The sequence below is a fragment of the Cnephaeus nilssonii genome, assembly GCF_951640355.1.
Source record: "Cnephaeus nilssonii genome assembly, chromosome: 1".
Taxonomy (NCBI): domain Eukaryota; kingdom Metazoa; phylum Chordata; class Mammalia; order Chiroptera; family Vespertilionidae; genus Cnephaeus; species Cnephaeus nilssonii.
Window position 1 is genome coordinate 44,445,326 of NC_137072.1, and position 25,434 is coordinate 44,470,759.

General features: G+C 40.2%; 1 protein-coding gene across 4 annotated transcripts in view; it reads left to right on the forward strand.

Moving 5' to 3' along the window:
- The window catches only part of PAPSS1 (3'-phosphoadenosine 5'-phosphosulfate synthase 1), a 180,337-nt gene that overhangs the window by 92,547 nt on the left and 62,356 nt on the right, over positions 1–25,434 (forward strand). For all 4 annotated transcript variants that reach the window (XM_079773290.1, XM_079773292.1, XM_079773291.1 and 1 more), the window contains exons 2-5: positions 501–615; positions 9,543–9,778; positions 12,724–12,862; positions 17,005–17,123. In XM_079773290.1, the coding sequence (XP_079629416.1) occupies positions 504–615; positions 9,543–9,778; positions 12,724–12,862; positions 17,005–17,123 (606 nt within the window). In that variant the 5' untranslated portion in view covers positions 501–503. The remainder of the gene's footprint in view (positions 1–500; positions 616–9,542; positions 9,779–12,723; positions 12,863–17,004; positions 17,124–25,434) is intronic.

Below are 25,434 nucleotides of genomic sequence, written 5' to 3' on the forward strand. Positions count from 1 at the left end.
CCATCTCCCTCAGTCAGAGCATCTGCCCCCTGGTGGTCAGTGCACGTCATAGCGAGCAGTTGAGCAACCTTAGCATATCATTAGCATATCACACTTTGGTTGTTCGGTTGTTCTGCCGTTCAGTCTATTTGCATATCACCCTTTTATTATATAGGATATTGTAAATACATCTATTAATGAGGTGATCAGTGGGGATGGGTCGGGGTGGTTTTTGTGGTGTGCCTGTTAAAAGAATTGTCCAACTGTGTGTGCGGGCAATGAGTGATAGCAAGACTCAGATGGGCAGAGATGCCTTCCCCTCCTGTATACTGCAGGGTACTGGGAACGGGGAAGTGTGGAAAGAGATCTTGAACCTTAGGCACCTCTCAGGCAGATTTTAGAAAAGACTATCTCTGGAAGTTGAAGAGCTGGATGGAAAGACGTTCCTTTATAGAGTCCCTATGTTTATCTTTTAAAAGATTCAAGTGAACAAGAATTCTTTCTTTTTTTCCCTTTTCCAGGGGATGCAGAGAGCAACTAATGTCACCTATCAAGCTCATCATGTCAGCAGGAACAAGAGAGGCCAGGTGGTGGGGACCAGAGGTGGCTTTCGTGGTTGCACAGTTTGGCTAACAGGTATAGTCAAATACACCAGGTTATTTCAAAAGCTGTGTTATAAACAACCTTGAGCTAGGAGTAAGCATATTTAAATTTTGAGCTCAGTTCTTCTATCTGGAGTGTCATAACATGTAACCGACAAAGTTGCTTAATAACCTATTTCCTTTGGGTAATTTTTTCCCCCCTATAGAATTGTTAAAATAAATAGATGCATCTTAAAACTACCTTGTAATTGATAACTACATTACATTCTGTAGACTTTTGCATGAAAATAAGATCTGGATTCTGCCTTCAAGAAGCTATTAATCCTCTCTTTTATAGGCACCTACACTCCAGGATGTTATGAGGTGGTATGCAGCATGAACACTTTGTAATATTTATCGATTAAATGTAAGACAATTCATCATCAAAAAAAAAAAAAGAGCTAATAATGTAAACCATACGAAGAGAAAGAATGAGTGATAGAGATAATTTATTCCTGTCATTCACCTTTTGTCTCTGATTGGTTTTTGTGTTGGTTTTCCCAGAGTCTTTGGGCTTAGCCATAGCAGGCTGGGAAGAAGGCAAATTCATACAGATTTTGGAGATAGATTAGGAATTGTGTATTTAATAAATGTGTATTCAAAACTTATATACATCTCACCAAATTGCCTACTTAGATTTTATACCTATTTACTCTCCCACTAACAGTGTGGGAAGAGGGTCCATTTTCCAGTGTCTTTGTCAACATTAGATACTACCAACCCTGAACATTTGTGCTAATTGTTAAAAACAGCGTTTCCATTTTGGTTTCAGTGTTAGACAATTCTGTTTGTTTTTGTCTGAAAGAATTCAATACACTCACATCTTCCCATCTCCTCATTCTTAAGACTGGATTGTTGTTAAATTGCTGCTTTTTCATAGCTCATGTTTGAACACTTAACATACTGTTCTCAAATCTTAAATTTCTGTAATTGTTTGTATTTGAATTCAGTAAGTAAATTAATTCAGTACTTATCTCACCATCGGTTCTTTTATCATGGCATGCTCCCTCATGAACTCTTTCTGAGTCAGGTTTCAATTTTCTGTATTTCATTGTTAAATAATTTTGGTAAGATGGTTTTCTGCTAGGTTCTGGGTTCCCTGAATTTTAATTTTCGAGGATGTCTGTCTATTATGACAGCTTGTCTTGCAAAATATATATTTGTGTATTTTTTTGTTGTTAATTCTCACCTGAGGATATTTTTCCATGATCTTTTAGAGCAGGGGTCCTCAAACTTTTTAAACAGGGAGCCAAAAAGAGTGGAAGAGAGAAGGAAAGACAGAGAGAAACATTGATGTGAGAGAAACACATCGATTGGTTTGCCTCCTGCACGTGCCCTGACCAGAGCCCAGGGCGGGGAGGAGCCTGCAGCCAAGGTACGGGTCCTTGACCTCAATCGAACCCGGGACCCTTTGGTCTATCCACTGAGCCAAACCAACTGGGGCGCAAAATATATATATGGTTCATACTCTCTTTGTCCAGAATTCTGAAAGCATTACTCCATTGTCTTCTGGTATTAAAAGTTGTGAGACAAATATGATCTCCCCCCCCGCCCCCTTATTTTTAGGAGATTTCCTTTTTCATCTGGATGCCTGAAGAATAATTATGTCTTTTCCTGTATTTTCTTTTAGAAGTTTTCCCTTTCTTACTTCGGCCCTTTATCCTTCTGCAGTGGATTTTTGTGTGTAGTGTGAGGGAGGGATCCATTTTTTTCCATATGGATAATCAGTTGTCCCAAGAGCATATGCATATATTGATGAGGGTATCTGACCTGCAGTGCCAGCCATCGTCAGTTTCCACTTACGTGTGGACTTGTTTCTGGGCTCTCTGATCTGTTTCATTGGTATACTTGTTGATTCTCCTATTATTACCACACTGTCTTAATTATTTTATTTTTATAAATCTTGAAATCTAGTGGGATAAGTCCTATCTTACTCCTTTTAAAAAGGATTATTGATTGATTTTTTAGAGAGAGGGAGGAAGGGGGAGAAAGAGGGAGAACAAGAAGGGGGGGGAATGAGGGGGGGAGAGAGAGAGAGAGAGAGAGAAAGAGAAAGATCAATTTGTTGTCCCACTTATTTATACATTCATTGGTTGCTTCTTGTATGTACCCTGACTGGGGATCGAACCTGCAATCTTGGGGTATCAGGATGATGCTCTGATCAACTGAGCTACCTGGCCAGGGCTTACCTTATTCATTAGGAATAAGAATTTTTTTTTTTTTGTCTCCGCATTATTGTATACAATTTTTAATCAGTTTACCCAATTTCCCCTAAACCCTGTTGGGATTTAGTTTGGGATTACATTAAATGTAAAGCTCAATTTGGTGGAAAATTGGTCTTTAGAATATTAGATTTTGGGTACTCCTTTTTTTCTTTTTAAATATATTTTTTATTGATTTTAGAGAGGAAGGGAGAGGGAGAGAGTGATAGGAACATCAAGGATGAGAGAGTGAATCGAACTGTGACCTTCTGGTTCATAGGTCCATGCTCATCCACTGAGCCATGCCGGCTGGGTGGGGGTACTCCTTTTCTTGAACATGGTATATTGCACTTATTTTACCACTAATGATGCTTATAAATACTGTTGATCAGATTTAAAAAATATGTTTCTATTGATTTTTAGAGAGAGAGAGGAAGGGGGAGGGATAGAGAGATAGAAACATCAGTGAGAGGGAAACATCATTGATTGTCTGCCTCTTGCATGAGCCCTTCTGGGGATCGAGCCACAACCTAGGCATGTGGCCTGACAGGGAATGGAACCTTAATTTCTTGATTCTTGGGTTGACACTCCCCCACTGAGCCACATCAGCCGGGCTATCAGATTTTTTGGTACTTGCTTTATGTTCCTGTTGAAGCATAATAATCTCTATTTTGTAAAATTACTGTTTAAAATCCTCTGCTGTTTTTAAATGATCCCTTGTTCTATGTAGTCAACTCTGTTATTTTTTTAGACAGTCCCTTATTCTGTAAATTAATGTTATTTTTTAGCTTAAATGAATAATAGGGAAGATAAAGTTAGCTGTCTGACCTTGAAGGCTAGCCAGCTGACGTAAGGGGCTGATACTACTCCCTATTAGTTATGTACTATACTCAAGGTTATAAGCTGTCTGCAAAAAATAACTTACACAAAGCTCTTTGTAAAGTCTGCAGAAGGTCCAGAACCCCCATATTTGGGAGACAAAGAACTGGAAGCATATAAATAGGGAAAGCTTCCTCCATGTTTTTACTCAGAATTTGACAGAGATGTTCTGCTCTGAACCCGCACATAATAAAGACTCCTAACTAATTGGCTCATTAAGGCGTCCTATGTTCCGCTTGCTGATTTACAACACCATATGTTTTCATAACTGTGTATTTGAAAAGAACATATAGTTTTCTGATGTGTGAATATGTTCATCAGATCAGGCTTGGTAGTTATGCTGTTAAATCTTCTGTAGTCTTCATTGATTTTCTTTTTCTTTCTTTTTTTATTTTATTTTGAAAATGGAGGCCCAGATTTCTTTCTTTTCTTGCAATTCAGTAGCTTAACTGGGATATGTCAAGGTATTAGGTGGTTTATTTGCCATTCTCCTGGAGCATGGTTTGCTTTTCCTCAGATTTTATTTCAGATAAATTTTCTTTTTTTGTATTTTTACATTGGTTGGTTTAATAGTATCCCAGGACTGCTGAAGCAAATCACTACAGAGTGGGTGGCTTCTAACAACAGAAATTTATCCTCTTGTAGTTCTGGAGGGTAAGAGTCCGAGGTCAAGGTGTCGACAGGGTTGGTTCCTTCTGTATACTCTGTTCCCTGTTTCTCTCCTTGCTTATGGAGGTTGCTGGCAACCCTTGGAGTTCTGTGGCTAGTAGATGTATTATTTTATTTATTTACTTTTACAAGCAAAAATTTTTTTAGAAAGTTACAGAGGTAGAAGAAGTGAGCCATGGAAGAGGTGAGTCAGTTGGACTGCTTGGGCTTGGGAAACAAGTTACAGAGGCCAAAGAAGGGCCCTTGGAGCTTAGAAGAAAGAAAGCAAAGAAAACTCGCCTGCGGGAATGAGGGGGGGAAGTGAAGGGGTAGGAGAGAGGGAGGGAGGGGGAGAGAGAGAGAGAGAGAGAGAGAGAGAGCGCGCGCGAGAGAGCGAGAGAGAGCGAGCCTGTCTTCACAACACCTTCTTTCCTCTGTCTTCATGTACCTGTCATATAAGGGCACCAAATATTAGATTTAGGGTCTACTCTAATCCTGTACAACTTCATTTTAATTTAATTAATTACATCCACAAATACTCTATTTCCAATTAGGGTCACATTCTGAGGTTCCATGTAGACATGAATTTTTGGAGGACACTATTCAACCCAGTACAGCTGGTTTCTCTTTTTCAGGTATACCATACCTTAGAGTTGGGTTGTTTATCTTGTTTTATTGTTCTTCTGTAATTGCTTTAATATCTTCACATAATTTTTTTCCATGTTCACTGTAATCATCTCAATGAAACCTTCTGTGTCAGAAATTCAGTATTCAGCAGTGTCAATTCTTATTTTGTTTCAAATTAAACATATACATAAAATATATAAATACATGTGTGGATAGACTTTCATTGTAATTTAGGTTGTCTTTATGGTATAACAAGTTTAGATTTTCAGGTTTCACTTTTTTTGTTTTTGAAACTTGTCGCTCAACTGGTAGTGAAAAATAACAAAAACTATGAATAACCCATTCATCTCTTTGTTTCAGTATTATTGCTGTCTAACAATATATTCAAAACCTAGTGGTGTAAAAACCAATTTTAATTTGCTCACCATTTTGTGGGTAAGGAATTCAGAAGGGCTCAGGAGAGCAGGTAGGTCTTGCCTGGTTGAGGTCACGCTGGTGTGGGCTGCAGTCTTCTTAGGGCTCAACCGGGCTGGGTGTGTGTGTGATGATTCAGCTGACGATGCTTGTCAGCTGGGATTTTAGCTGGCAGAGGCAATCGCCTGGAACACCTGCTTGTGATCTCAGGGTACTGAATAGCTGGCTTTTCTCAAATTAAGTGTCCAAAGAGAAGCTGCATAGCCTTTTCTAGTCCAGCCTTGGCAGTCACACATTGTCATTTTCAGTACATTCTTTTTTTAAAATTCTGGGGTGTAAAGCTCTTCTTAATTTTAGTTGACATACAATATTATATTAATTGCAGGTATACAACATAGATTTGACATTTATATACCTTATGAAGTGATCACCACGCGAAGTCTAGTAACTGTGATGACTGTATAAAGTTATTATAATATTATGTATTGTATTTTCTGTGTTGTACTTTGTATCTCCTTGACTTATTTGTGTTATAAGTTTGTACCTCCTAATCCCCTTCACCTTTTTTCCCACACCTCTACCACCCAACCCTCAGGCAACTATCAGTTCTCCGTATCTATGAGTCTGTTTTGTTTGTTTAGTTTAAAGTTCATTTAGTTTAAATAAACATTCTGACAGGTGTGAGATGATATCTCATTGTTTCACTACATTCTTTTGGCCACAAGTCCTACGGCCAGCCTAGATTCAAGGGCAGTGATGTGATAGTGGCAATGTCACATTGTAGACAACCTTTCAGGATGGGAAATAGCTATTGTGGCCATCTTTGGAAAATATAACTGCTATACTCATATGAGGTTTTATTTTAATTAATTAATTAATTATTATTTTAAAATCTTTATTGTTGAGATTATTACAGCTGTCCCTCTTTTCTCCCCCATTACCCCCTCCATCTGGTTCCCGCCCCAGCCCAGGCCTTTAACATCCTATTGTCTGTGTCCATAGGTAATGCATATATGCATAAAAGATCTTTGTTTAATTTATTCCCACCTCCCCCATGCCCCTTCCCTCTGAGAATGGTCAGTCTGTTCCATTTTATGCCTCTGATTCTATTTTATTCATCAGTTTATTTTGTTTATTAGATTTCTTATTCATTCATTTTGATTTTTAGATTCAATTGTTGATAGGTATGTATTTGCTGCCATTTTGTTCATATTTTTTATCTTCTTCCTCTTCTTAAAGAATACCTTCAATATTTCATATAATACTGGTTTGGTAGTGATGAACTCCTTTAGCTTTTTCTTGTCTGTGAAGCTCTTTATCTGACCTTCAATTCTAAATGATTGCTTTGCTGGGTAGAGTAATACTGGTTTTAGGTCCTTGCTATTCATCACTTTGAATATTTCTTGGCACTCCCTTTTGATCTGCATAGTTTCTGTTGAGAAATCAGCTGACAGTCGAATGAGTATTCCCTTGTAGGTAACTAACTGTTTTTCTCTTGCTGCTTTTAAGATTCTCTCTTTAATCCTTGGCATTGTAATTATGATGTGTCTTGTATGGTCCTCTTTGGGTTCCTCTTTTTTGGGACTCTCTGTGCTTCCTGGACTTGTAAGTCTATTTCTTTCACCAGATAGGGGAAGTTTTCTATCATTATTTCTTCAAATAGATTTTCAATATCTTGCTCTCTCTCTTTTTCTTCTGGCACCCCCATAATGTGAATGTTGGTATGCTTAAAGTTGTCCCAGTGACTCCTTACACTATCTTCATATTTTTGGATTCTTTTTTCTTTTTTCTCTTCTGGTTGGGTGTTTTTTGCTTTCTCATATTTCAAGTCATTGATTTGATTGTCCGAATCCTCTATTCTACTTTTGAATTCCTGTATATTATTATTTATTTCAGTCAGTGTATTGTTAATTTCTGATTGGTCCTTTTCTATTTTTTTGGAGTTTTCTAGAAGATTCTTGAGTAACCTTATAACCATGATTTTGAATTCTATATCCAGTAGTTTGCTTTCTTCCATTTCTTTCATTTGTGACATGTTTCTTTGTCTCTGCATTTTGGCTGCTTCCCTGTGTTTGTTTCTATGTATTGGGTAGAGCTACTATGTCTCCTTGAGTTGGTAGAGTGGCCTTGTGTAGTAGGTGTTCCATAGGGCCCAGTGGCTCAGCTGGGAGCTCTAGGTGCACCCCTTTGTGGCCTGTGAGCACAGTCTTGTTGTAGTTGAGACTTGATTGCTATTTGTTTCACTGGGAGGAATTGACCTCCAGGCCAATTGGCTGTGAGGACCAGCTGTGCCTAGTGGGAGAGCTGCTGTGCAGGAGACACCCCTATGAGCAGGACTTGCTTCAGTGGGGCTGTGGTGCTCACTGAGTGTGCCTTGAGTGTGTCGCTTATGGATGTGAAGAGTTGTAATCTGGTATGGCCTGACACTGACCATTGGGTACACTGGCTCTTGGATCTCCAGGGAGGTGCAAAGTCAGCCACTGCCTTGTGCTACCAGGCTGGAGCTACAGAGAGATCTGCAGATTCCTCCTCTTTGTATCAGGTTTGGGAAGTGCCCAGATGAGGCCCAGGTATGAAGCAAGGCAGACTGGTGCTAGTGCCAGGTCTTGGGCCTTTTATTGATAGGTTTGGGGCTCCCTGACCCAGCTGCAGCTTGTTTGAGAGATTTTAGCCTGAGCAAGAACAGGCCATTCATATGCAAAAACCACGGCACATAGCTTGGGTGGGGTTGTAAATTGGATGAGGTGGGGTCTTAGGGAATCACCAGGGTGGAGCAAACAGAAATGGCTGCCAGTCAGCCCTGCACTAGGGAGGTCCCAGCATAGTAATCATCCCTGCAGGCACCTCCATCTGGGAGAAAGCCACCCCGAGTTCCTGCCCAGATGCCAGACAATCCACTTCCTCCTCGCAAGTGTCTCTGTTCCCTAGAGCCTCATCCTGGTGCTGGAGCTCAGAGGAAGTGGGACCTTGTAAGTTCAGTTCGTGGTGCTGGCCTTTTAAGAGGAACAGCTCATCTCCAGCAGCCTCTGTGTCACTGAGCCCCAATCCGCAATGGTTTCTACAGCTCGCAATTCTTACTGCCCATAGGGACTTCTTTCCCCAGCTCTGAGACCCTGGGCTGGGGGGTCTGGTGTGGGGCTGGGACCCCTTGCTCCTCTGGGCGGCCTCCGCAGAGATGATCTCCCTCCCGATTAAAAAAGCGGCCCATGTGGGTGCTGGACTGGCCCATTACCAGTCTCAGTGTGCTTTCTTCTTTACTTCTCTAGTTGTAGGACTTCATTCAGCCCACTTTCCGGCAGTTCTGGATGATGGTTGTTCTGTATTTTAGTTGTAATTTTGATGTGGCTCTTCATATAAGTTTTTAATGTATAAAACAATTAGCGTTGTATTAATCCTCTCAACATATCTTTTTTTCTTTTCTTTTTTTTTCAGTTAGTCTTCCATACTACTACGACTTCTTTCCGGAATGTCAGTACATTAGTCTTCAATATTCTGTCTCTTGCCTCATAGCTACCTTAGTTATGAATTCTACAATTACACATTCCCCAAGGTGGCAAGTATGAGTGCATAAATGTGCTCTTGCATCCGTTCCTTCTTGTTGGTTAGTGAAGCAACATCATTGGTAGAGGCAAGTGGGTTGAAATGGGGATATTCTTTCAAGGTTAATTATGTTATAAATTGGATTCCCAGATACTTTTATCTATCAGAGGTGATGATCCTGGGATATAGAGGTAACAATAATATTTCACTTACTTTTGTCTTTTTCTTCTCTTGTCAGAAGTAATTTGGGCATACAGAAGTAATTTGGGCAGCTTTAGAATAGTGGTAACAAGAAGACCAAGAAGACAAAGGGAATAATACCTACCCAACCTTGTCTAATATTAAAATTGGTTAAGCTCTTTGAAATTCATCAGTGATTTCTAGGATACCTTAGGGCATAGATAGGAGTTACTAAAAACATAAATGCTTATTATATTTAAACTACAGATGTTTTTCTAGCTTAGAGGTAAATCTTATAGAGAAATATTTGTAAGATTGTTACTGAGAGACTGTTGTGAATAATAAATGTAATTAAGTCTGTATTAAAATTCTTTATTACTAACTCGTCCTTCTGATTTGATGTATGGCATCTGTATGTATTGTGTAATTTTAGGCTTATCTGGAGCAGGGAAGACCACCGTGAGCATGGCTTTGGAGGAGTACTTAGTTTGCCATGGTATTCCATGCTATACTTTGGATGGTGACAACATTCGTCAAGGCCTCAATAAAAATCTTGGCTTTAGTCCTGAAGACAGAGAAGAGAATGTGCGACGCATTGCAGAAGTAGCTAAGTTGTTTGCAGATGCTGGCTTAGTATGCATCACAAGTTTCATATCGCCTTATACTCAGGTATGTGACTTTGGGCTAAATATTGGGAACATGGCAAATAGTTTCAGCATTAACGTTTGCTTTGAGGCTAAATCCAAATTAAAAAGAATTAACCTACAACATTTTTGTGCCGTGACTTTTCTGAGTAAACTCATTTTTTATAAAACCTGCTATAAACTCTCTCCCCGCAAAGTGTAACCAAAGTCATTGACCTTAAGCCAACCTGACTTTTTAATTCAATATGCCTATAGAAAATACTCAGCGGGTATCAGACACCAGGAGAAATCTTGTTTCTTAACAGGTGCCCTGCTGTGTTAGCTTCTTTGCTCAAAATTCTCAAGTCCTATCTCTCATCATATTCCTCTTACTTCAGAAACCATAGCAACATTGGTTCACTTTTTTATGTTTCTCTGAAAATCTTTTTTTTTTTTTCTCACCACAAGATTTTTGTTTCCCCATCTGAAAGGCACTCTTCTACTCCCTCCTATCCCCCTCTTCTTAGCATCACCCAGTCCTGTTCATGGCTTTGAGATTCAGATATCTCCTCCTCCTGAATACCTTCCTTTTCTCAAGAACCTCAGGCTTTGTTGGGTGCCTCTCTGTGGTGTCCTCGTTATTGTACTTTAACACATTGTTAGTGATAAATACCAGTTCCTTGGTTGGTGCTGATTATGTCAGCAGCAGCAGCAGCAGCAGCAGCAGCAGAGGTAGTGGTAGCAAAAATATTAGTGATAATAGCAGCTAACGTTCATTGAACTGTTGCTTTGTACTAGTAACTGTTTTGAAGTGCTTTTATGTGAATTAACTCATTTAGTACTTGTCACCCAGAAAGGAAGGTAGAGGTGAGGAAACAGAGGTGTAAATTACCAACCATACACTACCTGTGGTAGAACAGGGATTTGCATCCACACAGTGCCCCTGCAGCCCATGCTCTTGCCTGCCGTTCTTTGCTGCCTCTTGGGGGCTGGGACTACATCTTATTTATCTTTGTAATCTTGATGCCATGCCCTGCTCCTGGAACACAGTAGATATTTAATGTTTGTTAAGTGATAGCATAGCCCCTTAGGAAGCCCAGATATCAAAGAACAGGCAAGTTAGTTTAGTGATTAACGGCAGGGGCTTTGGAAACGGACACAGTGGGCTGAAATGTCAGCTCTTTCTATTACGGTTATGACCCTGTTCAGTTTACTTAACCTTCCTAAGCTCTGATAATGCTTGCTTCATAGGGTTGCTCTGAAGATTGCATTCAAAGCTCTCAGCAAAAATTTTGTTGCTCTCATCTCTCAGAGCATTAAGGACGAGGTTTGGACTGTGCTTAGGGCGTATGAGAATTTGTGATACCATTGGGATAGAATAATGTAATATAGGATATGTGCATTTTTCCATGTCGCCACTGAACTTGAGCGTCTTGATTCTAAAATAAACCTGATCATTCCTGTTAAGGAGTTGGTGTGCTAGGTAATCTGGGAGGAACATACAGATGTGAACAGTCATAATATCTTGAGGCAAGTGAAGAGGTAAATGTATATAAGAGGTGCTGTGGGAGATTCACAGAGGAGGCGCTGCAAGTGAGTCACAAAGGATGAATCAGAGTATACCAGTTAGACTGGATGGTGGAGGCTATTTCAGACAGAGGGGTTACAAAGGCATGGAAATGTGAGGGCATTTGGTCTTTGGAGGACTCTAGGTGGTTTGGTAAAACTGCTGTGCAGGGTGAATGTGAGGGGAGATAGAAGCTAGAGCAATTTGCAGACCCTTGTGGTAGTTAACAGTTCAAGAATGCTGGGGAATGTTGTCATTGAGTTTGCACCTTAGTGAGGACACCTTTGAAGCCTGGATGAGAATGGCCTGGAGGTGGAAGACTGGTTAGGAAGCATTTGGAGTGAATTCCAGCTGCAGCCATGGGAATGGACATATTGAAGGGCTGGTGAGCCAGTAGCAGCAGCAGGACTTGGTGCCTGGTTAATTATTGCTTCTTTTTTTTTTTTGCGGGGAGAGGAGCTAGGGAGTGAAGGATGGTGCTTTCTGAATAAAGATGGTGTTATTAAGTTAGAAAACACAGGATAGAAAGGGAGAGGTTGAGTATTCACTTCAGGTGGGTTAGATTTGAAGTGCTAATGGAGATGATCATGGGAACATTGGTTCTGGAGCCCAGGAAAGTAGAATTGAGATGCAGGTTTAGGAATCATTCACTTCACTAGTTGAAACCTAGATAAAGTTGAGTATACAGAAGAGTGTATATAGAATGAGAGGAGGGCTGCTGATGGAAACTCAGAGCACCTTCTTTGAAAGGACAGCTGGAGCAGTAAGATCACAACTTAGTAATCACTCTGCCAGACACTATGGCTATAAAGCTAGTGAAATGATTTTAATATATCGGAATAAGATCTATGACAGAGGTACATGGTGGGTACATCTGGGAAGTCAGAGAGAGCAAGGACCCTCAGTCTGGGCATGCACGGGAGGCCTCCTGGAGGATGCCACATTGGAGATGTGCTGCGAGGGAGCACCTTGCTTTAGCCAGAAGAGTGGGTGCGTGGGGAGGTGTTCCTGCGAGGGAGGTGGCAAGAGCATACGCCCAAACATCCAGGTAGAGATGAGGGGTTTGCATCTGGCAAGTGAATAAACTAGCCTCAGACTTCTGAATGGCCCTCGTGTAGGCTGAGGTTGGACATGAGGGAGAGGCCTGATGATACCTATATTCAAGCTGGGCTCTGGCTCACGTTCCTCATAAAATCAGATGAAAGTTTTTATGGGGCATCTGTTACTTTTCCCTCCTGGAATTTTCCCAATATCTCTGATTTTAAGAATTGTATGTTTTTAAAAATTGTTATGAAGGATGGGTGTGTTAACCTGATTATTTTTTAGATTTATTTTGTTTACATTTTATTCATCCTTGATATTCACATAGTACCTTTGATTTGTATACACACTTTTTATTGTTCTGTACCCATCTTTTTTCTAAGGATCGCAACAATGCGAGGCAGATTCATGAGGGTGCAAGTTTACCTTTCTTTGAAGTATTTGTTGATGCTCCTCTGCATGTTTGTGAACAGAGGGACGTCAAAGGACTCTATAAAAAAGCACGGGCTGGAGAAATTAAAGGTAAGTAACGTTTTTCTCCAGTTTCTCTTCACTTAGATATTTTATCTTACCATATCAGTTTCATATCTTTTCTAAGAGATTGGGGATATTCAAATGACTTGGAGCTTCTTGAGAGAGAAAGTGGGTCTTAATACACGGTTGTAGCTCTCAGGCCTAGCAGAGGTACCTGGCACTGTATTCACCGTGACTATCACTGATTGGGTTGGAATCCTAATCAGAAGACAGAATTTTAGAGTGTTGGGACTTTGGGGGCTGGTGGAAACTCCTTGATATAATTAGCTGCCTGGCATTAGATGGGATATCAAAGGCTAGCTGCTGCTATTACAGCTCTTTGTTCCATTGATAATGTAGGACATTTTAGAGCCAGTGGGAAAAATGCCTGAATTTTAAGCATCTTAAGAGCAAGAACAATGTCTTGTTCTTGTGCCTGGAATGATCGCTTATTCATTCTGTGTACAATTGTCGAATTGGATTGAATTAACATATTACTGTTTCCATCAAAATATACACACCTTGCTTTTTAGGTTTTATCGTCTACTCCAAGAGTTTCAATTGTGATGAGCATTTGGACATAGAAGGAGACATTTAGAACTCGTCTGCTGTGGTCTTTGATGCCAATTATATTATTTATCTTCTAGACAACCTTGACATTAGTCCTGTTCTATTATTAACAGAAATAGAGCACATGCAGTGTTAAAAAAAAATCAAAGGTAGATTACACAGTCAGCCTTATATAAGAATCAATGATTCATGCAGGTAGCTTTTGTTTACCTTCCTAACAGGGAGTGCGATCGCCTGGGACTTTCGCAGGAGTTCCAGGAGCTCTGTGAATTATAGATGTTGGCATTCAGCTTCTGGCCCTGAAAAGGAAAAGGTGGAATGGGAAGGAAAATGCTTGTCATTCTGGGCTCTTCTGTATTTTGGACATGGGAAAGCTTTAGCGGTTGGGTCAAAATCCACCTGCTGTGGGAAAGCTGGGTCCTTGGGCCAGGTTGGTGTCCAGTCCTGCCCCATGGAGACTCAGTTTCACTTGGTAAGCTGGCACTTGCTTGACTCAGAAAGCACAGGATAATGTATGACAACGGGAGGGAAACCAGTTTCACCTCTTAACTTCTATATCACCCTCTCCCTGTTGATGGGCAGTTTTCACTTCAGTTTGTTGTAATAGAGTTTTGGCGAAGAGAAGCAAAATGACGTGTCCAGGATCCTGAAGTCTACATTTTTTACTTATTTTAATTGTCGTTGGTTTTGTTTTGCAAAGATGTATCGTTGAGGGAGGTAGATGTGTCTGCTGGGCTGGAGTAAGCGACTTGTGAGCAGGGACAACACCTTGTGCATTTTCATAATGTTAGAGTTTAGCACAGTGGCCCAAAGCATAATGCCTGGCAAACACATAGTAAATGCTTTTCAGATGGATTAGAAGGGGGAGTGGAAATCAGATGACAACACCCATTTATCAACCCTTACTATTTGCTTTTGGCAAGGAATATATTTGGTGTTTGGGATGCAAAGTACCTTGAGTCACTTTCAGTTTGCATTCTACATCTGGGAGTGTGTTTGTATTAGCTTAGTTTTCTATGTGTTACTTGTTTAATTTCCTGTTCTCAATTCTTTTGTGTACACATTGACAAGATGTTCCTCAGGTTAAAATATGTATGTGTGTGTACATGTGTACCCACATTTATTTTAGGTTTGCTATGGTGCTAGAGTTCTGATTGTTCAGTTGTTTGTTTTTAAAAATTTCTTGTTAGATGACACTTAAAAAGTTCCCTATCAGTGTTGTTTTGGGGCCTTGATGATATACATTCAAGGACAGAGGAGATTGCATACATTCAACAGATCTCAGGATTTTATAGGTCATTAGGCTTTTATTAAACTGTAAATATATCACTCTATCAGCCATTCTAATGCCTAGATTATTTTCATGATTACTGCTCATGTAGTTAACTACTGAAATACAAATGTTTTTCTTACAGCATTAGTGTATTATCCTCATTTACGGGATAAATTAGCTTGGAAGAAAATTCCTCGACTTGTAAAATGTTAAGCCAAGTTTTCTAACATTGTCAAGCTTTGCTGCTTGACAATTAGCATTACCTGTAGGAATTTTTAAAACTCCAGTGCCAATGTTGTCCCTAGACTCATGAAATCAGAATCTCGTGGGAATAGGACCCAGTGATTCTAGTGTGTAGTCACATTGGAGAATCAGAGCTTAAGAACTCGTGTTTTAACCAGAATTATTCTCACCCCCCCCCCCCCCCCCCCCCGCCCGGGGCTGTTTTATTGTGACTCACCACTAAATACTGCTGGATGTTAGTAAAGCAGAAATTTATTCCTGGGTTTAGGACTTCATGTGATACTTAAAATATTAAATAGGAAAAAAGTGAAATAAGAGGACACTGTAGACTTGTAGTGTATATTTAGGACACTTTTGAGAACTGTACCTCTTAATAGTAATGATGTTAAATTCATGTTCATTCTTCCAAGGATGACCTAAGCATTCCAAGGCGGGCAGGCCTTGAATGACTTACGCGTGGGTGGTGCAGAAGTAGAAGACAGGAAGAGCGTGTCTTCAGCTCAGCTAGCCCATTCTGGGAAAACATCATGTGTTCTTTATTTTCTTGGCAGTCACATGGGAAAATCTTAAATAGTGGTTAATAACTAAATTTGATTGTGGGATACATTTTGTGATAGAACAGGATTACCTTCCTGATTTGTGTTTTGTTTAACCTAGGAGCAGTTAATTTGTCTTGCCTGAACACTTAAGCTGGTGGCAAGGGGGAGCCTGCAGGGCTTCAGTGTGGCCTTAGATAATCTCCGTGGACAGACTGATCAGGTGTCCGTTTCTGCATGAAGAGGAAAAAACCTTGTCAATTTTAGTTTTATGCCCAGGGTTTAGGTACTATATTCTGTATTTCTGTGGAGAAATGAGGTGCTCCTATCACTTGGTGTTAATTCCTATGTCTTCACAGTCAGTTTAGACATTTAAAAAGAAAAAAAAAGCAGAAGTATAGTTGATCCTCATTAATTGAAGAGTCCATATTTGCGGGTAGGCTTACTCACTAAAGTTTATTTGTAACCCCCACATGTGTACTGACGGCACTTTAACAGTCATTTGTGGACATGCGCCGAGTGGCAAAAATTTTAGTCATCCGGAGCATACATTCCTAATTGAAGTTGAATAAGGTGACATTTGGCCTTTGTTTCCCCTATCATACTGTAAAGAAGTGTCCTTTTTGTGGCTTATTTAGTACCATGGTTTTTGCATTTCTGGGGTGCTTTTTGTTGATGACTTTGCTGTTTAAAGTGGCCCCAGGCCTAGTGATGAGTTGTGGTCTAGTAAGTTCAGGAAGGCTGCCATGTGCCTTATGAAGAAATGTGTGTTAGATACACTTCATTCCTGCAAGCATGAGTTAGAATGCTGTTAGTCATGAGTTCAGTGTTAATGAATGAACAATATACACTGAGTGGCCAGATTATTATGATCTGTGAATGCATAATAATCTGGCCACTCAGTGTGTGTGTGTGTGTGTGTGTGTGTGTGTGTGTGTGTGTATTAGAGGCCCAGTGCATGAATTCGTGCATGGGTGGGGTCTGGCCAGCCTGGCCAGGGGGCGGGGACATGGGCAGTTGGCCAGCCTGCCTGCTGGTCAAACTCCTGGTTGAGGGGACAGTTTGCATATTAGCCTTTTATTATATAGGATATACACTGAGTGGCCAGATTATTATACGTTCACAGATCATAATAATCTGGCCACTCAAGTGTATACTAAGTAAGGTGCTTTAGACAGAAATGCACATAAAACAGAGTTATATATTAATCAGTTAACAAAAGTTTTGTTGCCAGAAGCTCACAGGAGTCTAACCCCAAGTCTCCCCTATGAACAGTGCTTCAATATTCACTGATTTAGTGTTTCAGCACACAAATACTGTGATGATGACAATCGACTGTATGTGGATAAATAAGAAACAAATGTTTAATTAGAAATCTTCTCCCAAGGAAGAAGTTTGATTACTCTAACCTTGTACCTTAGAGGGGCAGCATAAATAGTAACTTCAACATAGCAGAGACTTGCACTGCTGAAACAAAGGTAATTTATTTTTAATTTCTGCCTTCCTTTATTATCTTGTTTCTTTTATAGGTTTCACTGGGATTGATTCTGAATATGAAAAGCCAGAGGCCCCTGAGTTGGTGCTGAAGACAGACTCCTGTGATGTGAATGACTGTGTCCAGCAAGTTGTGGAGCTTCTGCAGGAGCGGGTAAGAGGAGGTCAGAGCGGGAATCACCAGAGACTGTTTCTATTTATTGCATACCCATGGCCTCCAAAAAAAAAGGTGGAGGTAATGTGGAGGAATGTCTGCATTTTTTAATTCTTTATAGTACCAACAGTTTTCTGTATGTGTAGGTTGCTGTGTTAGGTATTGGGGGGAGGGGATACACTATGTATGCACAACATATGAAATACCCATCAGCGTAACCTACAGGAGGCTTGTAATCTTTTATTTTACCAGTAATTTTACCACAGAAGTACCTAACAGAGAAAACTCAGCCTTGACTTATTCAGCTTTACAACTTGGCATTATTATTTTTTTTTCCCAGTTAAAATACATAAGGTCATACCATGGTAGCCAGCCTATACTTTGAACCTGGGAGGCCTTGGAGGGGGAGGTTTCTGTGTCCTCACATGCATTAGCAGATCCTGGGCCAAGATCTGGCACCATATTTGCTTCTACCCCTTCCCCACACACAGTGGACCCTGGGAGGCTTTCCTGCCCTTCCCTGTCAGCTTAGGGCCTGTGTTTTGTGAGCCAAGGGTTCAGGGAGATAGGAGAGTTTGATGCCTGTGCACCACAGAGGAGAGCTCACTCTCAATTCTCCAGACCTGCTCCTGATCTTTCTTCCGAGCAGCTGTTGTAGGCCTGACTGTGAGTGAGTGTCGAACCCCTTGTGTCTGGGCTCCCAGTCACACTGGTCCTTGCTCAGCCTTTCGCGTTTTAAAAGCATTTTAGCTGTTTCTTCCTTTCTGCCTTTATTGCAGTTTTTTCTTGCTCCCATGCTCTACTAAAGGGAGCAGGTCATGTGTCTTGTCTTCTCTTGGTGGGACTTGTCACTCTTCGGGAGCAGTTCACACCACTGCTATAGGACCTCTGCTCTGTGACAGCCTCAGGGAAGGTTAGGATTTCATAGATTAGCTGGCCTTTCCTCTTCTAGAAGCTGCTCTACTTGGGTATTTTTTCCCACCTTGTCTTCTAGCTCACTCTTGCGGTCCTCTGCTTCTTCTAGTCTACTCTTGATGCTTTCTATTGAGTTCTTTACAGGAGTGATGTCATTTTTCATTTCCTCTTAGTTCTTACACATATTGTCGAATTTGTCTTCCATTCTTTTCATCCACCTTATGACCATTTCTCTGAATTCTTTCTCTGACAGGTTGCTTGCCTCCATTTCGTTTACTTCCTTTTCTGGTGATGCCTGCTTATCTTTCATATGCAGGCTGTTTCTTTGTCTCCCCATGATCTCTCTTCTCCGGGCGTCTGGCTATGTAGTTCTCTTTCTCCTTATCCCTGGCGAAATCTGACCTTTCCGTGAGGGAGTGTAGAGCTCCTCTGAATCCGCATGCTTGCGCCACTTGGGGACCGGTGTTCTCGGGTTCGCAGCCGTTCGGTGTGTATCGTAGTTGTAGATTCCCTGGGCTTTTCAGGTTTCCAATAACATCCACTCTCCCCTTCAAGATGGCGTGGTCTCCACGTCCGAGCCGGTCGCTCCAGGAGGGAACCCAGCAGCAGTGGGGGCTGCCTGGTCAGGGGAACCTTGTCCAGCAGTCCCCCACAGTCTCCTGGAGTATAGCTGTCCCTCACCTCACCAACAAACACTCTCCCTTTGTTCTCTCACTCACGCACTATCTTGCAGTCTGCCTTCCCATTGGCAGCCATCTTCTTTCCTGGCCTTTCCTCTTGTTACATGTTCTGTTGCAGAACCTCTGTTCCATTTTCAGCACATTGCCCATTATTCTACCTTTTGCTGTTGGGGTTGTTTTTAAAAATAAATTTGTTTGAAAACCATAAATATTAATTCCATGTCATGTTTGTTGCAACTGTTTTCAGTATTTTTCTTTTTCTTTTGATTTTATTTTTGTTTGCTTTTTTTGTACATTCAACCTATATTTTTTACTTGGATTTGTCATTATCAGTGTTAGAAAGTTGTACATGATTTTATTTTCTGCTACTTTAGATGATCTTTTTTCATATTTAATTAGTGATTCTGAAGTGTTTTTCTTTAATAAAAACCTCAGAAACTTACTCATAGATACTAATATATAATTATAGGGGGGTCATGAGTCCCTCAAGCCATTTTATAGACTACAGATAATTGCAGATAGTTCAGACATTTATAAGTGATTATTCTTACTGTGTGATGGTACCACAGGTCTCTCTCTCCTTCTCTTCTTTTCTTCCTGCAATTCCTAGCCTCTTCTTTGGGCCCTGTTTACAATAGAACCATTTTGGGGGGGGGGAGAGGGCAAATTTTTTTATGTTATTCTTAAAAAAAATGTTACTTTGAGAAAATTTTGCAATTCTTTGTAAGTCTAAAAATAGCACAGATAATTCCTATATTTCCTTCACCCAGCTTCTTCTTGTTACCATATTATGTGATCATAGATCATTTCTGAAGATTAAGAAATTAACCTTGGGTATGATACTAGAAACTACAACTATGGACTTTATTAAAGACACTTTCCACTAAAGTGCTTTCCAGTTCCAGGATTCAGAATCTCACATTGTATGTAGAGTTAAATTGTTTTTTGACCATGATTCTATAAAATGAAAATACAGACTTGTGGTATCTATAATGCATAAGACTGCAAGATTTTTTCCCTTATGATTAAACACTGAGAGTAAACTGCCACTGTAGAATTTTAGGCTCCTACTACTCATGTTCTCTCTAACTGGTCACCCAACGTCCAGTTTTGTATGCCTTTTATTCCATCCTGTATTGTTTGCAGAATTGTCTTTCTAAAGTGTAGTCTAATATTTTTTTGTTTTTACTCTAAAATATATATTGATTTTTTCCCATTGTTTATAGAATTAAGGTGATTCGTGTTCAGTCTAGTACCAAGCTACATATTTTATTGTTGTCCTTACATATTTCACCATGGTATTCCCTCCCTCCCCCCTCTATTCAACAATCCCTTCCTCCCTCCCTCCCTCCCTCCCTCCCTCCCTTCTATGCCATTGCTTACCTAAGTCTGTGTTCTGTAGTCTTAATTAATGCCTCACTCCTAATTAATGATTATACTTATTGCCTTTACTTTTATATAGATCTTAGTCTATATTATGCCTGCTAGATGATCTGATGATTGTCATTCAAAGTTGGAAAATAGGGACAGATGTGAAACTAGAAGTTACTAGTTTATTACTTACTATTACTAGAAGTTACTAGTTTATTACTTATTATAATGGACATATATGCAAGGCTTTGTGTCTTAAAATTTTCTTTTAAAATTGATTTTTAGAGAGAGAGAGAGAGAGAGAGAGAGAGAGAGAAAGGGAGGGAGAGAAGGAGAGAGAGAGAGAGAGAGAAAGAGATAGACATCGATTTGTTGTTTCACTTATTTATGCATTCACTGGTTGATTCTTATATGTGCCCTGATGGGATCAAACCCACTACCTTGGCATATATGAACAGTGCTCTAACCATATGAGCTACCCGGCCAAGGGAAGGCTTTGTGTCTTTTAAAATATTTGTTTTGATTGTTAGACTCTGAGGGAAAATGGGCTTTCTCCTAGTTTAGCTTGTATATCAGGCCCTGAATAAAGACATTTTGTTCAACATTGCTTTGTTATAATGCTGATGTGATGCTGTAGGAACCTATCTTATTTGTATCAATTAGCCTATGATAAAATTGGTTTCCTTATACAGTCTTTTGCTTAAAGTCGCAGAGCCTAAGGAGGATGTTAAGCGATGGATCACGAGAGTTCTCGCTTCATATTACACAGAGTTTTGCAAAGTATCATACTTTAAAAAGATATTAGCTTGTAAGAACATGTAATAAATAACTTTAAAATCCAATGGGTGTTTAATTTTAAAGCATGCCTTTAACATTTATGTAAAACGTTTTGTGTACTCTTTCAATAGAAACTTACCTGGCTACTGGGTAAAGTTACTGGTCCGCAGTGTGTTAAGTGAGGACTTACTGTAAGAAGAACAAATCACCTGTTGTTTATTTATTCACACAGTAAGCCTATGAAGTATTTCACAGATATTAAGTAACTTGCTCATCAGCATGTGGCATTCTATACCTAGGATTCCAGGTATATGAATTCCTAGGATTCATTTTCATATACCATTGGCTTTTGCTTTCAAGTATGTTCTTATTCTGCCTTAAGTGCAATGTAATTAAACCTACAACCAGAAAGGGATTCTGGTTATATTCATTGATGAGAGACATTTTCTTTTGAAAAATTATTTATTTTTATATTAAAGCTGGATGATGACAAAAGAAGAATTTCAAACGCTTCCTTAATGCAATTGTTTTCTTTTGGTACCACCCTCCCTGGGGGGAAAGATTGCAATTATGTACTTTCCTAAGTAAACAACCTCACTTCCCATTGAAAGCATGCATTTCTGTATTGTACATGGCTCACACTGTTAATTTAACAGCTATTTAGTGCTATACACACTGGGCATTACTGTAAATACTGGGGTTTGTGGCAATGAATTAAAAGCAGTAAAAATTCCATTCTCATGGACCTTAATTTTTAGTTTTTAACCACCATTACTTACAGTTACAGATTAGAATGACAATATATAAATTCATTAAGTTTTTTATAACATGATGTGGAATTTAAAAATACTATTGAATGGTAATTGCTGGGAGGGAGAGAGGAGGTGGAAGAGGGTATAGTGGGAGTAAATGCTGATGGGGAAAAAATAAAATAAAGAAAATAATTACTATTGAAGGAAGACTACACACACACATACACACACACACACACACACACACACACACACACACACACGACTAACTTCTGTTCTGGAATGCATCCTCCATTGATTTTTCTCAACAAGTTGAATCTTAAATGAAACCTGTGAACACCCCACATTCAGCTCATAGTTTACTAGAGGCCCAGTGCATGAAATTCGTGCACGGGGAGGGGGGTGTCCCTCAGCCCAGCCTGCACACTCTCCAATCTGGGACCCCTCAAGGGATGTCTGACTGCCTATTTAGGCCGGATCCTACCTGGCAGTCGGACATCCCTCTCACAATCTAGGACTGCTGGCTCCCAACTGCTTGCCTGCTTGCCTTCCTGATTGCCCCTAACCGCTTCTGCCTACCAGCCTGATCACCCCCTATCCACTCCCCTGCCAGCCTGATTGATGCCTAACTGCTCCCCTGCCAGCCTGATTGCCCCTAACTGCCCTACCCTGCAGGCCTGGTCCCTCCCAATTGCCCTCCCTGCTGGCCATCTTGTGTCCACATGGAGGCAGCCATCTTTGACCACATGGGGGCAGCCATCTTGTGTGCTGGAGTGATGGTCAATTTGCATATTACTCTTTTATTAGATAGGATGGTTCGTTGGTGATCAAGGAGTACATTTACCTGCTGCACCCTTATTGCAAGGTGACTTTCCATACAGACCTCTCCATGGCGACCAGGGTGGCAAATGCAGCTCAGCTTCATTATCCTCACAAACGCATTTGTTAGGTTTTCCAAAGGTGGGTTATGTGAGCTCACATAATAGAGTTCAGATTCCGACTGGGAGGTGAAGAGGTTGAATGTGTAGAGTGAAGTGGTGTTTTAAAGCCAGGAAGAAGAACAAATCATTGTAGCCTTATAGTGTGTGCTTTGAATGGGGATGTGGAGATGAGGATGTGTTTTTAAATAACGCTTTTGCATTACTACCTGTTGTTGTGTGTAAGAGTATAATTTCGGATGCTCAAGGCAGATGTCATGGGCGGAGATGGAAACCATCAACAGTAACTCCCGGTAGTTGAATTCTTCCCATACACAAGGCACTGCACTAGGCACTTCAGTAGCACTGTTGTGTTTAATTTGTATTAAAACTGGAAAGTAGTCATAATTATCTTCATTTTACTGATAAGGAAACAGATTGAGGGAGGTGAAGTTGTTTGTCCCAGGGTAGTTCAGTCAGATAGAGCAGGATTCGAACACAGTCGGACGGATTCTGCAGCCCACATCCTGGTCTTTCTACTACACTGCCTTCCATAATATCTAGATGCTTTCAGTTTCTAGTTTATTTCTGAAATATGCATCTTTTCTTCAGTTTCTAGTTTATTTCTTAAATATGCATCTTTTCTTTCACATTCCCTGGCCAACTGTTCTCTAAGTGTTGTTGGGATTAAGAAATGGAGAAGAATGGACATTTCTTGACTTAATATTTTTAGAGTACTTTTAAAATACTTCTGAGCAGATCAAAGAACACTGGGCTGGAAAAAATGTTTACTATGTAAAGAACTAAACGGCCATGCCTGTCCTTGGTTAGTGTGGAATGTTTGTTCAGTGTAGTGTGAAATAAGAAAAGTGTGTGTAGGTCACTTGATTGACCTTGGGAAGCCGCCGGATGAGTCATGACTTACTTAGGTCCTAAACCCACATCTAAGTGGTAAATGAGTTGACTTGGCTTTTATGCCATCTGTAACAAAAACTCCATTTCTAAAACAGCCACCTAATTACATTTTATCTCCTCTTCAGATTCTGTTCGTTAGACTTGGAGAACTTTCTCTTACACCAATCAGTTCTCTGTTTCTCTGACACCAACTGGGTGTCCAATCATTCAATTCAGTCCTGACACTAACTATCCAGAGTTAGCTCAGACCCCCCAGGTTAAGGGCTTTCTCTCAAGACTGCCTCTACTTCAGATGCCAGCTGCAAATAAGGGTGCCCAGGCATGTCTGCCCAGCTGACTGCACATTCCAGGGTTCCCATGATGCCCAGCCCGGCTCCAATAATTCCACTCATAGAACTTGGGAAAGCACTTTCATTACTATTACCAGGTGGTTATAAAGGATACAATGCAGGAACTGCCAAATGGAAGACATGCATGGGGCAAGGTATGGGGCGGGGAGAGACGTGGAGCTTACATGCTATCCTCAATGTGCTTACCAACCCAGCTCTCTGCACCCCTCCTTTAGGGGTTTTTATGGAGGTTTTATCATGCAGGGATGATTGATTAAATCTTTGGCCACTGGTGTTTAAACTCAATTTCCAGTCCCCCACCTACAACCGTCTAGGGGTAGAGTTGAAAATTCCAGCCCTCTAATGACTTGTTCTATCGGGACTGAGCCCCGCAGCTGGAGCAGCGGTTTTCAACCTTTTTCATCTCACTGCTCACATAAACTAATTATTAAAATTGTGTGGCACACCAAAAATATTTTTTTTTGCTGATCTGACAAAAAAATAGGTATAATTTTGATTCATTCACACTGGATGGCTATTGTTGTTTTGGTTATTGTCATTTTTATAATTTGACATTCTGAGGGAAAAGAGGTCAGTGCTTCTGACTAAATAGTCAGGTATTGCATGTTTTAAAAATTTGTGCAGCACACTGGTTGAAAATTACTGGCCTACATGGTGATGGAAGGAGACTTGACTTGGGGTGGTAAACACACAATACAATATACCGATGATGTATCATAGAATTGTATACCTGAAACGTATATAATGTTACTAACCAATGTCACCCCAATAAATTCAATTAAAAAAAGAAAGAAAATTGCTGGCCTAGAGTTACCTCATTGTTGTACCAAAGACACTCTTACCACTCAGGAGATTTCCGGGCTTTTAAGAGCTCTGTGTAAGGAAGTGGGGACAAAGACCAAATATACATTTCCCATTGTACCACAACTTTTTATAAGAGCAAAGAGAGTAGTGTGTTTTGGAACATCTAGAGAATGCAGGTGCTTGAGAAGTGCTGTCTGCATGGTAACAAATGGACGTTTTTCTGCCTGGTGTTCGGTATTACTTTGGAGAGACGCTTCTGAAATGAATTCTATCAAGAATTGTTTTGTTAATCTTTACTCTAAGTGGCATTGGTTTCACTGATCAAGAAAAACGTGTTTTGAGCGTGCGGCATGATGGGTATGTTAGGAGGACTTTACTTAGCATAATACCCTCTGTCATCTGTGTTCTCTTACTTGTCTTTCATTCTGGCCTGTGTGATATAATGGGATAGGTTAATGCAGTCATTTATATAAAGACTGAATTTCTCAGTATTTTGTCAGAGCATGTTTATTATTGTGCTTCAGATGGCATATATTTAATAAAAAATGTAGAAGACACTGAAAAAGATTGAGGGTTTTGGATTAAAATTTTTCCCCTAACCCTGGAATGGTCACTAGATGGCCTGCTGGTATTGCATTTTAACTTGGTGTGTTCTGACATAAGGAAGTAGGCTTCTTGCTGCTGGTTTTAATCTAAAGAGATATTTTAAAGAATGTTTTTAAATCTACCAGGAACTCTAGATTTACTACTGCTATAAATTATTTAAAGGTATGTCTCTTTATGGAATGGTGGCTTAGTGCTCTTAAGTAGATTTTATACTGTACATAAAA